This window comes from Stenella coeruleoalba (assembly GCF_951394435.1).
Source record: "Stenella coeruleoalba genome assembly, chromosome: 3".
NCBI classification, from domain to species: domain Eukaryota; kingdom Metazoa; phylum Chordata; class Mammalia; order Artiodactyla; family Delphinidae; genus Stenella; species Stenella coeruleoalba.
In genome coordinates, this window is record NC_137148.1 from 144,515,467 (window position 1) to 144,527,519 (window position 12,053).

The 12,053-nt window shown below is 49.8% G+C and overlaps 1 protein-coding gene across 3 annotated transcripts in view; it reads right to left on the bottom strand.

The window, feature by feature from the left end:
* The window catches only part of SLIT3 (slit guidance ligand 3), a 610,083-nt gene that overhangs the window by 96,977 nt on the left and 501,053 nt on the right, over positions 1-12,053 (bottom strand). For all 3 annotated transcript variants that reach the window (XM_079918438.1, XM_079918437.1, XM_079918439.1), the window contains 2 exons: positions 4,569-4,712; positions 2,929-3,092 (listed from right to left, as the gene is read on the bottom strand). In XM_079918438.1, coding sequence (XP_079774564.1) covers positions 2,929-3,092; positions 4,569-4,712 — 308 coding nt within the window. The remainder of the gene's footprint in view (positions 1-2,928; positions 3,093-4,568; positions 4,713-12,053) is intronic.

A 12,053-nucleotide genomic window follows, 5' to 3' on the forward strand; every position in this document is an offset into this window, starting at 1 on the left:
CTCTCTAGCATGGACTGGGTAATCTCTGGGGGCTCTAAAGTTTTGTGATTCCCTGAGAGGTGTCTTACTCTTTGCCATCTTTGTACAGATGAGGACAGGGGTTACACCGCTCTGTACTCTTCGCCACTCGTTTCTTCTTGCCAACTGGATCTCCACACACACAGTGGGGGAGGCATGACGGAAGGCAGACAGCATTTTGCAACCGCCGAGGGCTCCCCCGAGGACGGGCTTGGGGTCTCAGGCAGCCAGATGGTGCCTTCTGAGGAGGCCTTAATCTGATGGTCAGATTACCCCAGCCGGCAGCATTCACCTCTAACCCGATCTTGCTGCCCAGGGCAGCGGATACAGCTGATAGAGGCAGACACAGTGCAGCTGGGAAGCCAGATGCCCAGCCTAAGGAGGAGCTCTATGCGTTGCAAGAGCAGCCCTCAAATTGGCTCCTAATTACATCAGCTGTCTTTGCAATGGGAGTGCTTTTAGGGGAAAGTAAAAAGCAGACTTATTATCTGTCAAATCCAGTACGTGTCACCTGCCCCTCCTTCTTTCTTCTTGAGCTTCCTGGAAACACAGAGCTATAGAGATAGGGCTTCTGCAACCCTCAATGCTAAGCAGGTCTGGGCCCCAGTGCCTCTCAAAGCCAAGGCCTTTGGAGTGCACCAGTAGCTAGCTCTCTTGACCTCTCTTGTCTGTAGCTACATAAAATAAGAGCATATAGAATGTTATATGTTAGGATCATCACAGCTCTAACTTTCTCTACCTTTATAGGAATAATCTTTCTGTTTAGTATTGATGTATAAAAATTTTTTTAGAGAGGGTCAGTCAAGAAACCCTGTCCCTTTTCCTTATTTGTGTCTTTTTAAAATGTCAGGAAAATCATTCCTACCCCACATAGGAAAAGAAGCCAGGGTTCCTCCAGTGCAAAGATAGGTAGGTAGTGGCAGATCTAGAGCTAGAGCTAAGCTCTACTGTTTCTAGGTCTACTGGCTGTTTTCCTCTTTCTCCTACTTACTTCTGTCGGTACCCCATCCCCAAACCCAGCCTACCGTCATTCCGAGGCAATGGCTGATCCCTGGGCTGATTCCATCCCCACCCTATGCCCCAGGGCCTTGGCATCAGTCGGGATCTAGAGATCATGATGGGACCACCCCACCACCAGCCTCCAGACTGAGGGATCAGGGTTGGCAGACGGCACCCTGCCCTCCTCGGCCTCTTATCACCCCTCTTCTTGGGCACAACTGCTGTTAGAGGTCATTAACTCAGCCCCAGCCAGACATGGGTAGGAAGAGAGGAGGCAGAAGGAACAAGAGGTGTAAGTCATGAGGAAAGGGCCCCGGGGACAAGATGGTTGTGCCTCAGGGCACAGCTCTGGGCTGGGAGAGCATTTTCCTCCCTGAGATGCTGCGGCCCCAAGAGGGAACTTAAGGAAAGAGTTCAGGGCCTGAGGTTGGGGGCGGGGCCATGAGGCTGGGGAAGGAAGTCATCCAAGCAGCTGGACCTCCTTCCCCAATGGCCCTTCTCTCCTACATGCCGCGTGGTGTTGAGGAGTGAGCCAGACCTGGGGTCCGAGCCTGCCTTTACCGTTTGCTTGCTGTGACCATGGGGTGCCCCCTCACCTCTGAGCCCTCAGCTCCCTCTGCTGCAGCAAGGGGACCTCTCCTGCTCGTCTCACAGGACTATTGGAAAAACCGAGTCAAACTAGAAGCCCTGAGCACAGTGCTCATCGGCGGCAAGGAGCTGCTCTCGTAACTGACATTGTTATTCTGGGGAAGGCAAATTGAGATCAATGTCTCAGACTGCCGCAAAGTCCCCGGGGTCCCTCCAAGCCCTCTCAAGGTATTTGCTTCCGGTGAAAAAAATAAAACAGCTCAGGCTGATCATTCTGGAGGCATGGACTGAAGAATCTGACTTTGAGGTCAAGAACAACGTGAAAGAAGCGGAGGTCTGCCTGCCGGTCTTCTCCCGGCGACTAGGGCCGACACTAGCCTTCTCCCCAGGAAAACCCACCTACACAAGATGCTCCGGGCAGGGAGAGAAGAACAGTTCCTGCTGACACACAGATTGTGAGGGTTGGCTTCACCCCATCTCACTACATCATACTATCAACGTCTCACCATTGGGAGCACAAAGCAGCTTGGTGATTTTTTTCCAGTAGCAAACAACACAAACGATAGTCATTTTTAACTGCCTGTTCATCCAGTTCTTGCGTCATGGAGAGCAAGTTCTCTTTCCAAGATGAGCTGAGAATTCCCCCGCCATTCACCAAGCCCCCTCCCCATTTCATTTCTGGGTGCGGTAGGGAGGAAGGTTTCTGGAGAGAGCCTGGGAACTAGAGAGCAAGGTTTTGCTTTCTTTCTGAGCAACACTCTTTGCTGTTCTCTCCATGATCAGAAGGCACCCATCTGGGGTGGAGGAGAGAGCAAAAACGTCTGTGAAACCTAGAATACACTGTGGTCCAAGGGCTGTACCGAAGGTGGCCACAGAGGGGGAGAGGAGGCCCCCAAGGCTCCATGCTTCCTGCAGCCTGGCCTGGGGTATATTTATTTCTCTATCTGCCACTTGGGGAGCGTGATTTGGAAACTAACGATACAAAATAAATCAATCACGGTCTCTCAAGATAGCATGTGTCCAGGCTGCCTCATCCCCTCATTTCCACCTAGCTCGGGAGCTGTGCTGCTGCCTGGGTTCTGTCTCTCCCCAAATCACCCGCCTTCCTCCCCACAATGCTTTTATTGTGTGTGCGTGTTTTATTTTAAATCCATAAGCTAATTGGTTTTCTGCAGGGCTAACTGAATTTCCCCAATTTAATTTGCAAAGATGATCCCCAGGAGCCGTTACAGCGCGCGCTGTCCTCCAGATTGGATTACTGGCCTCTCCGGGGCTGCTGCACTCGGAGTCGGAAGGTGGGGCCCTGCCCCATAAGCTGATTACCTGAGCAGCGGAACTTCTTGCTCTTGATCTGGCCGATGCGCTTGTTGGCCAGCCGGCGCGGGCTGCTGCAGCGGGCCCCGCTGGTCTCGATGGGGTTGTCCTGGAGGTAGTCGGCCAGCCACTTCAAGTGGCAGTCGCACACAAATGGGTTTTGGGCTAAGTGGCTGCGAGAGGGACGGGAGTTAATCAGATGGGACCCCTGGTGCCACGTTCCGCCACCCCCCTGCCTGGTGCTAGGCTCTGGTGCCAGGCTCCCTCCTTCATCGCCCCAGGAGGCCTCGGGGGGAGGTGCTCTCAGACAAGACCCGGAGAGGGGGCCTGAGGTCTGCTGTCTGCAAAAGACAGTCACAGGGGCAGCTGGCATCCCGCCTGGGGAATCAGCCTTCCTTACTCTCCCCACCCGGGTCAGGACCCACCCCTGATCGTCTCCAATCTCACCCACGCCAATTTTGAAGGGCAATGAAAGTTGCAGGCTTAGGGTTTATGCTGAGAGCAGACTGAATTTTATTTCTCCAAGCTCAGGAACACCCGGTGCATAAAGCAGCTGGCATGGTGTCGGGCACAGGGTGGGTGTTCCATTTATAGTAGCGGGTTTTGTTCTGACCATCCTCAGCATCACAAGGGCAACAACACCATGGGCCTGGCTTCCCCCGGCTCAGTGAGAAAACTGGCCAAAGCACCACACTCAGCGCCCAGCACGTGGTCGGGGTTCAATGTGTAGCAGCTGCTCTTACCCTTTACTGGCTCCCGTCTCTGGCTACAGGGGCAGTAAGTGCCAGATGACTCAGGAGGGCTCCAGAAGCCCCCAGGCTCATGGTCAGGCCCAGGGCTGGAGCTAGGGTCTAAGCTGAGGGGTGGAGCCATCCAAAACACGGGCTGAGATCTGCACTCAGGTGTCATCTCTCTAACGGAACTACTTATGAACGTCTACTACTACTTATGAACTTAAGAACGTCTGCAGTGCTTGGGAGTGAGGAACTGTTCCCTAACGAGGGTGTTGAAATACTCCCGTGTTCTGGTACAGTGTGCCTGGACCAGAGGCTTGGTTTTGTGGGTGTTGCTGGGCAGGAACGGGATAGCAGCAGAGATGGAGCCTGCTCAGAATAAAAGAGCAGGTGAGCAGCCGCTCGGCCTGGCTTCAAATCCTGCTTCTTCCTAGCTGTGCAACCTTGAATAAGTTACTTAACTTCTCTGTGCCTCTGGTTTCCTCACATAGAAATGGGGGATCACAAAAGCACCTACCTCCTAGGGCTGTTGTGAGGCTTAACTGTTTGGATACAGGGAAATCACCCAGTGGGGCGCGGAGCACGGTGTGAGTGATTAGTACAGGTGAGCTAGCCCTATTATGATTTTAAAAAAAATTGCTTTTTCTTGGGCAAGCCATGCAGCATGTGGAAATGGTAGTTCCCAGACCAGGGATCAAACCCACGCCCCCTGCATTAAAAGCGCAGATCCTTAACCACTGGACCGCCAGGGAGGTCCCAAGCTAGTGCTATTATTAATATCCCGTTCTCGCTGCGGGCTCCAGGATTCCTCCTGGACGTGCTCACTCTGCCTTCATTTTGAGTGTTCTCTGCGACTACGTGTTTGGGGTTGCCGGCTGCCTGGGCACGCGCTGGCACTCGAGGGGGCATACTCACAGCGTCTGGATGGCCTGCAGAGGGGCAAAGAGCCCCTTGCTGATGGTCTGAAGCTTGTTGTCGTACAGGGAGAGCAGGTTGAGGTTCTGCAGGTCCTGAAACGTGTTCACCCGCAGGCAGTTGATCTTGTTGGCATTGAGGAGCCTGCGGGCAGGAGAGAGGCTGGTGACTCACTAATCCTCGTGATGACCCGCAGTGCTCTCCTTACAGCAGGGGCTCCGGCCCTCAGCAGAGAAAGAGAGGGACTTGCATGCCTGTGGCCACCGAACCTCCGGACACGTCCGGGCACTCCTGCACCCGGTCACCACGGATGCTGTGTCGCACACCGATCACTTGGAGACTTGCCCTGCACCCGTGCTCTCGGAGGGAGACCCGAAATGCCACCCTGTGTGCTCCACTTTCTGCTTTAGCATGCAGAGCTTCCAGGACTCAAAAAAAAAAAAAAATCATTTGGCACAATTATTTGGATGCTTTAGCTGATTGACTAAGGGTAATTTTGATTCAGAAAATTCCTTAGAGTTCTTTTGGATCACTGATCCCGTTGGAAAACTGATGAAAGTTATAGGTCATCGTCCCAGAAAAAATACAGCCGTGGGTAGGCATGTGTGCACACACATACACATCCTTTCTCTCTCTCACACACACACAGAAACACAAACACACACATGGATGGAGTCCCGCGTGATTCCGCAAATACACCACGCATGTTCTGAACACGCTCTTTATCCCTTTCATAACGTGATTCCTTCTCCTCCTCTGTATCTGAGCCCAAACGTCAGCTCCTCAGAGAGGCCTGCCCTGACCCCCTCATCTCCAGTACGACCCCTACTATTGTCTCTCATAGCCCCCTATTTATTTCCTTCGTAGCATTTCTCTCAATTCATGGTTAGAGGATACTTGTTTGTTTTCTTGTTTATCATTTGCCTCCCACCCAAGACGGTAAGTTCTATGATGGTACAAATGACATTATTTTATTCCTCCCTTTATTCCTAGTGCTTAGCACAAGCATTTATTAAGAAATACACTCAACTCCATGTGCAAATCCAGGGGGTCACTCTCCTCTAAGGTGACACCTATCCCCCAGGGTCAGCCTTCCTATCCACGAGGGACCCCGTTCTGCTATGGTTTTAGTTCTTCAGACCCGCCCCGGCCAACCAAAACCAAAAAAAGAAAAAAAAAAGGCATAAAAGGAAGCTGAGTTTCTGGTGAAATGCTGGTCCATCCTAGGTGATGGAAGTGTTTTCCAGAATGGGGCTGGCAAGGCAAGCACTTTGGGTCCTACAAATGTCCTTTATGATCCTAGACTGACTAGCTGTGCCCTTGAACCTCATGTAAAATCATTGCTCACCCACTCTTGAAAGCAAGTGAGGGGGTTAATAAACTAACCCGCAAAAAGCTGGAATTTTTAAAATTTCTCTTTTCAACGCTGGCTCAGAGCTTCCCTCACGGGGAGGGACCCATGGGATGCATCATGGCTGGCTTGCCTCTGGAGGCTCTTGATGCCAGGGTCCAGGGGATTGGAGCTGGTAACGGAGGGGCTGCCATGGGAGCTCAATGACCCATGCCCCCACTCCCTTGCTGCAGGCCCGTCCTGTGAGGCAGGCAGCTGTGGCAGTGACAAGAGGAAGAAGAACTGACGTTTAATCTGGCTAATAACGGTCAGGGTCCCAAGGGTTCACACAGATGTCCTCCTGCCTCCCAGTGGCAAAAAAAACTCACGTTGCTAGAATACATTTCCTGTTTTCCAGCGTGCTTTCCTGACAGCCTTTTACTCTCACAGTAACCCGGGCAGATGGGCAGAGCCAGCCTTGCACGTTACAGTTGAGGAAACTGAGGCTGAGAGATTGGTGGGCTTGTTCCAGGTTACACGTTTCCAAGGCGCATGCTGGATGCAGTTATGGTACTCTAGGTCTCTGGAGGGTTTAGTTGCTTCTTTTTGAATGCCTCATCTACCCCACCCATCTGTCTATCCCCTCTGTAGCAATTTCCCCCAAGAATTTACTGTGCTTTGTATATTAAATTTTAGTCAAAATCACTCTCTTTGGGGGGTATTTCAAGGAGGTTGCTATGGAACAGAGAAACATGGAGAATAGCGAGAGGATCCAACAGGGCTAAGTCGCCACAGGTCAGGAATGAACCCTTCACACACACACATTTTTTGGTTCCCTTGTTTAAAAAGAAAGATAAAGTATGCGGTAGATGATTTGTTCCAAAGCTTGATGTTCAGGGCCTTTTGAGGGCATCATCTTGCTAGGAAATACCGAATTATCAGTAAAGAGACCAGGTCAGAAATGCCAATCTCATGACCTGAGGATAGAATCCTCCCTGCAGCATCTTGCAACATCCCACATGCAACTCTGTTCATTCAGCCCTCCCAGCGTGTTAAAAACTGGGAAAAAACTATAATGAGGTATCACCTCACATCAGTCAGAATGGCCATCATTAAAAAGTCTACAAATAACAAATGCTGGAGAGGGTGTGGAGAAAAGGGAGCCCTCCTACACTGTTGGTGGGAATGTAACATTGGTGCAGCCACTATGGAGAACAGTATGGAGGTTCCTTAAAAACCTAGAAAAAGAGTCACCATATGATCCACTCCTGGGCGTATATCTGGAGAAAACGCTAATCCGAAAAGATACATGCACCCCAATATTCATAGCAGCACTATTTACAACAGCTAAGACACGGAAGCAACCTAAGTGTCCATCGACAGATGAATGGATGAAGAAGATGTGGTATGTTCATATATATATATATACACACACACATACACATACACATATATATATATAAAATGTAATATTACTCAGCTATAAAAAGCTGAGTAATATATTATAAAATGTGTATATATATAAAGTATATATATTTATATAAAAATATATAAAATGTATATATATTTATATAAAAATATATAAAATGTATATATATATAAAATGTAATATTACTCAGCTATAAAAAGAATGAAATAATGCCATTTGCAGCAATATGGATGGACCTAGAGATTATCATACTAAGTGAAGTAAGTCAGACAGACAAAGATAACTATATGGTATCACTTACATGTGGAGTCTAAAATATGATACAAATGAACTTATTTACACAGACTCACAGACATAGAAAACAAACTATGGTTACCAAAGGGGAAAGTGGGGTGGGGAGAGATAAATTAGGGGTTTGGGATTAGCAGATACAAACTACTATACATAATGGAAAAGAATTGAAAAAGAATATATATACATATATATGTATAACTGAATCACTTTGCTGTACATCAGAAGCTAACAACATTGTAAATCAACTATACTTCAATAAAAAAAATTGGGACATTTCTCTCTCTCACTCACACACATCATATTTCTATTTTCTCTTGAAAAAAATCAGAAGCTCTAGTAACACTGGGCCCACTGGAGGCAGCCATGGGGTGGCTGCCCCCTTTAGATAAGACATATGCTCTGTTTGCCACAGTCCTCACTATTCCCTATTGTATGCCCTTCACAAGTTCATTCTACTGACCTTGCCTGAGGAGGCATTTAGCTTTGAGACTCTAGTGTAGATTCATGAGCCCAATTGCTGTACGTGGTTCTGGGGAATGCCAGACACTGGATAAGGAGGATGGCTATGGGGAGAGAGGAGTGCAACTCTGATCTGCCTTGAAAGGGTATCAAAACTGCAGGCCACTCTGGCAACCCTCCTCACCCATCAGAACTATCGAGGCTTCTTTTTCTGCTCACTTTCTTGTTCCCTATTGCTCCTAGATCTTTCAGCATGAGATGTTATCGCAAAGATGTAAGGCATCAAAACAACCCAGGCTGGCACAATTTTGAGGCAAAGATAGCGCATATGCAGGAGCAAAAGGAAACACAAAAGGGCAGAGTCTCCCCATCACTTATTCTCTCCCAGGATGCTTGGCTCCCTAAGGCAAGATGCATCAGTGCAGGGAGAGATAAAATTAAGCTGCTTATCCAGATTTAGATGCCGAGGACAGCCTCACTGATCTCCAGCACAGGCGACATCTAACAGCCTGTCTTTCTGTCCTCTATCCTTTGGGAGGAAGGTTGGCAGCTACTCAACTGGGTCTGGCTTCCATGAAAGGATCTCTGAGCTCTCTGGTACATGGACAAGAGTTGCAGGGGAATTAAACAAACAAACAACATCCTAATCATTTGTAGAGACGTGGATGGACCTAGAGAGTGTCATACAGAGTGAAGTAAGTCAGAAAGAGAAAAGCAAATATTGTATAATAACGCATATATGTGGAATCTAGAAAAATGGTATAGACGATCTTATTTGCAAAGCAGAAATAGAGACACAGAGGTAGAGAACAAATATATGGATACCAAGGGGGAAAGGGGTGGAGTGGGAGGAATTGGGAGACTGGGACTGACACATATACATTATTGTTACTATGTATAAAATAGACAACCGATGTGAACATACTGTACAGCACAGGGAACTCTACCTAATGCACTGTGGTAACCTAAACGGGAGGGAAGTCCAAAAGGGAGGGGATATCTGTATGTGTCTGGCTGATTCATTTTGTTGTGCGGTGGAGGCTAACACAACATTGTAAAGCAACCATAGTCCAATAAAAATTAATAAAAAAAAACCACCCTAAAAAATAAAAATAAAGAAAAACCACCCTATGATGGAGCAAACAGAGAGTAAACAACTATCTGAAATGGGGTTCAGCAATTCTGTGAGAAGTTCTGAACATAGGCCTTCTCCCTCTTTCACTGGAGGGATTGATTCTGCCTCTTTCTCCATCAAGCCTGCTTGATCTGTCCCAGTTCATTCCCCTTTGAGAAGCAGCGGTGTAACTGCTGTGTGAATTAATACTAATGCAGCGTCATCTCCAGAGACCACAGCTCTGTGTGCAGCCCCGTGCCAAAGGTTTTCCAAAGCACTTTCCACGTAGTGTTCTCTTTCACACTCACAGCACCACTATGATTGTCCTCATTTTGCTGATGAGGAACCTGAGGGTCAGAGTGGTGATGGATTTAACGAAGGCTGCCCAGTGAACTTCCAGCCTGTCCGACTCCAAAGCTCCTCTCTCATCCACCATGGAAAACCCACCTTCTCCTTCCTGTGCCTGGTGGAAGGTGTCGCCTGTTTCTGGGGAGTGGCTGTTTTTGCTAGCTTCGGAATGCACCTGGGCACACTTCAGGGGGACGTTTGCCTCTTGGTTGTGTAGAGGCATCAGGCGTCCTGCTGACTCTTAGGGAGAACCCGGCACCAAGGTGCTGCGACGGGATTGCTCTTTGAAGCGCTCACTAAGCTGCCATTGGCACAATGGCAGGCTCCTCGCCGAGTGGCCGGCACCTGCGCAGAGCAGGCTCTCAACCTTCACGCATCGTTGACTGACGGCTGATTTAGGAGCTGGTATGTTTGGCTCTGTGCTCCCCTCACCCTGAATTCTCACTCAAGGCAGACCAGGGGACAGCGACGAAGCAGAGACAACAGCATCCCTTATGCAAGATGGGCTGCTCCAGCTCGCCTCATTCAGGAGGCTGCCTGGTGCTCAAACTCCGAATTTTGATGCCCCCAACTAGATCTCGGCTTGATCCGTTATTGGATCCAGCGAGGGGGGAGGGGTTGGGGATGTACCGTGTGCATCAATATTTCCCCAGAAGCGGATCCAACCGTCTTGCGGGGCCACCGGCTCCCAGACCCACCTCCCAAAGGAAACGCGGAGGTCATATAAACAGAAGAGAGATGGTAGTTGGGCAGGGGTGGGGCTGAGATGATCAGGCCAGGTGGAACAGCGGGGACCACATGACCTAACAGGTAATAAGCACTGTGTGTGGCCAGGCACTCGCGCAGCTCCTTACAAATATTAACTTATGGAATCTCCATCTGACAGATGATGAGACCCCTGGGACTCAAAAAGCTTGAGTACTTTTGACCAAAGTGGCACAACTAGTAAGTGGTAGGTTGAGATTTGGATCCATGCTATCTTATTTTAAAAGCCTTTGCTCCAGGCTTCCATGGTGGCGCAGTGGTTGAGAGTCCGCCTGCCGATGCAGGGGACATGGGTTCGCGCCCTGGTCCAGGAAGATCCCACATGCCGCGGAGCGGCTGGGCCCGTGAGCCATGGCCGCTGAGCCTGCGCGTCCGGAGCCTGTGCTCCACAACGGGAGAGGCCACAACAGTGAGAGGCCCGCGTACCGCCAAAAAAAAAAAAAAAAGCCTTTGCTCCCACTCCCATGCCTGTGAAGGGACTGTGGGAAGCGCCTGAAGCTTGTGGAAGGAGGTAGAAGTATGTTTTTGTAGCCACTCCCATTAACTTAGTGATGATTCTACAATAAGACGAAAGCAAAGAGCCACGCTCCCGCCAGCGGAAATTACGGAGAGTGCGAGTACACATACATCGCCTTCTAAACTTACGTCTAAGTGTTAGCTCTACGAGGCACTCTTTCCGCCCTCCCCTTCACCGGGCCCTTTCAGCTTCCACATATGTTCCATGTCAAGAGGTATTAGCACTCAGTCCATTGAGTAACCAACCTAACGATGCGGCGGAGAGATAATCCTCTCCGGGAGCTGTGGCCTTCAGAAAAAGCAAGGCAGGAAACAGAAGCCATTGGGAGCCTCAGAGCTGGAGCGGGAGGCGGGGAGAGGGAGAATGAATAGCACAAGTCCTCAGTCTGGGCTAAGGAGGGCTCTTCTGATTCCAGTCCTGCTGGGGGACCGGGCCTGGCCCGGCCAGGAAAGTCCCAGGTGCTCTCATCGCTCGTAGCAGCTTGCAGCCTCATTCACTCAGGGTCCAGGTAATAGGGGGAGATGGGCCACAGGAGGGAAGTGAGGTCCACCCTGACCTGTGAAAAGGACCCCCACACCCAGTCTCCCTAAAGAGGCCACATGGTTGGGGTTCACTTTGTAGCAGCTGTTCTTACTCTTCATTGGCTCCCGTCTCTGGCTACAGAGGCAGAGGACCACTGAGGCCCCATTTGTAGCTACTGCCCTCGCCCACATCTCCTCCTCCAAGAAGATTCCCCTGAGCTCACAGCCTTTGCCGCAAGGTTTGGAAAACACAAACATCTGGAATCAGGCTTCATGATAAATTGCATCAAAATCACCTAGGTAACGCCAGTGGTTCACATATTGATTCAGTGGCCCCGAGCTCTCATTTGGGTGATATTTATATTCTCCACATCTGCCCACGTGTCTGCGGAAGACAGCGGTTTAAGACTACTCCTCCTACTTATACGGTGTTTGTCTGCAAAAGCCAAAAGCGTATTCCAAACCTGGAGTACAAGGTCTTCTCAGAAAACGTGTCAAGAAAGAGCGCAGCAGCCCCTTCCTGCAGAATACCTGAAGCCCTTCCGGGAAAGACCACGGGATAGGAAGATGGGCCCAGGCTCCCCGCCAGGCGGGGACTTCATGGAGCCTCCTTTTCTTAAAGTGACACTGGCGGGGGGTGGGGTGGGGGAGGGCGGGTCAGTTTCTGTTTCGTAAACACTCAGATGCATCCGTAGGAAGGGAAAGATG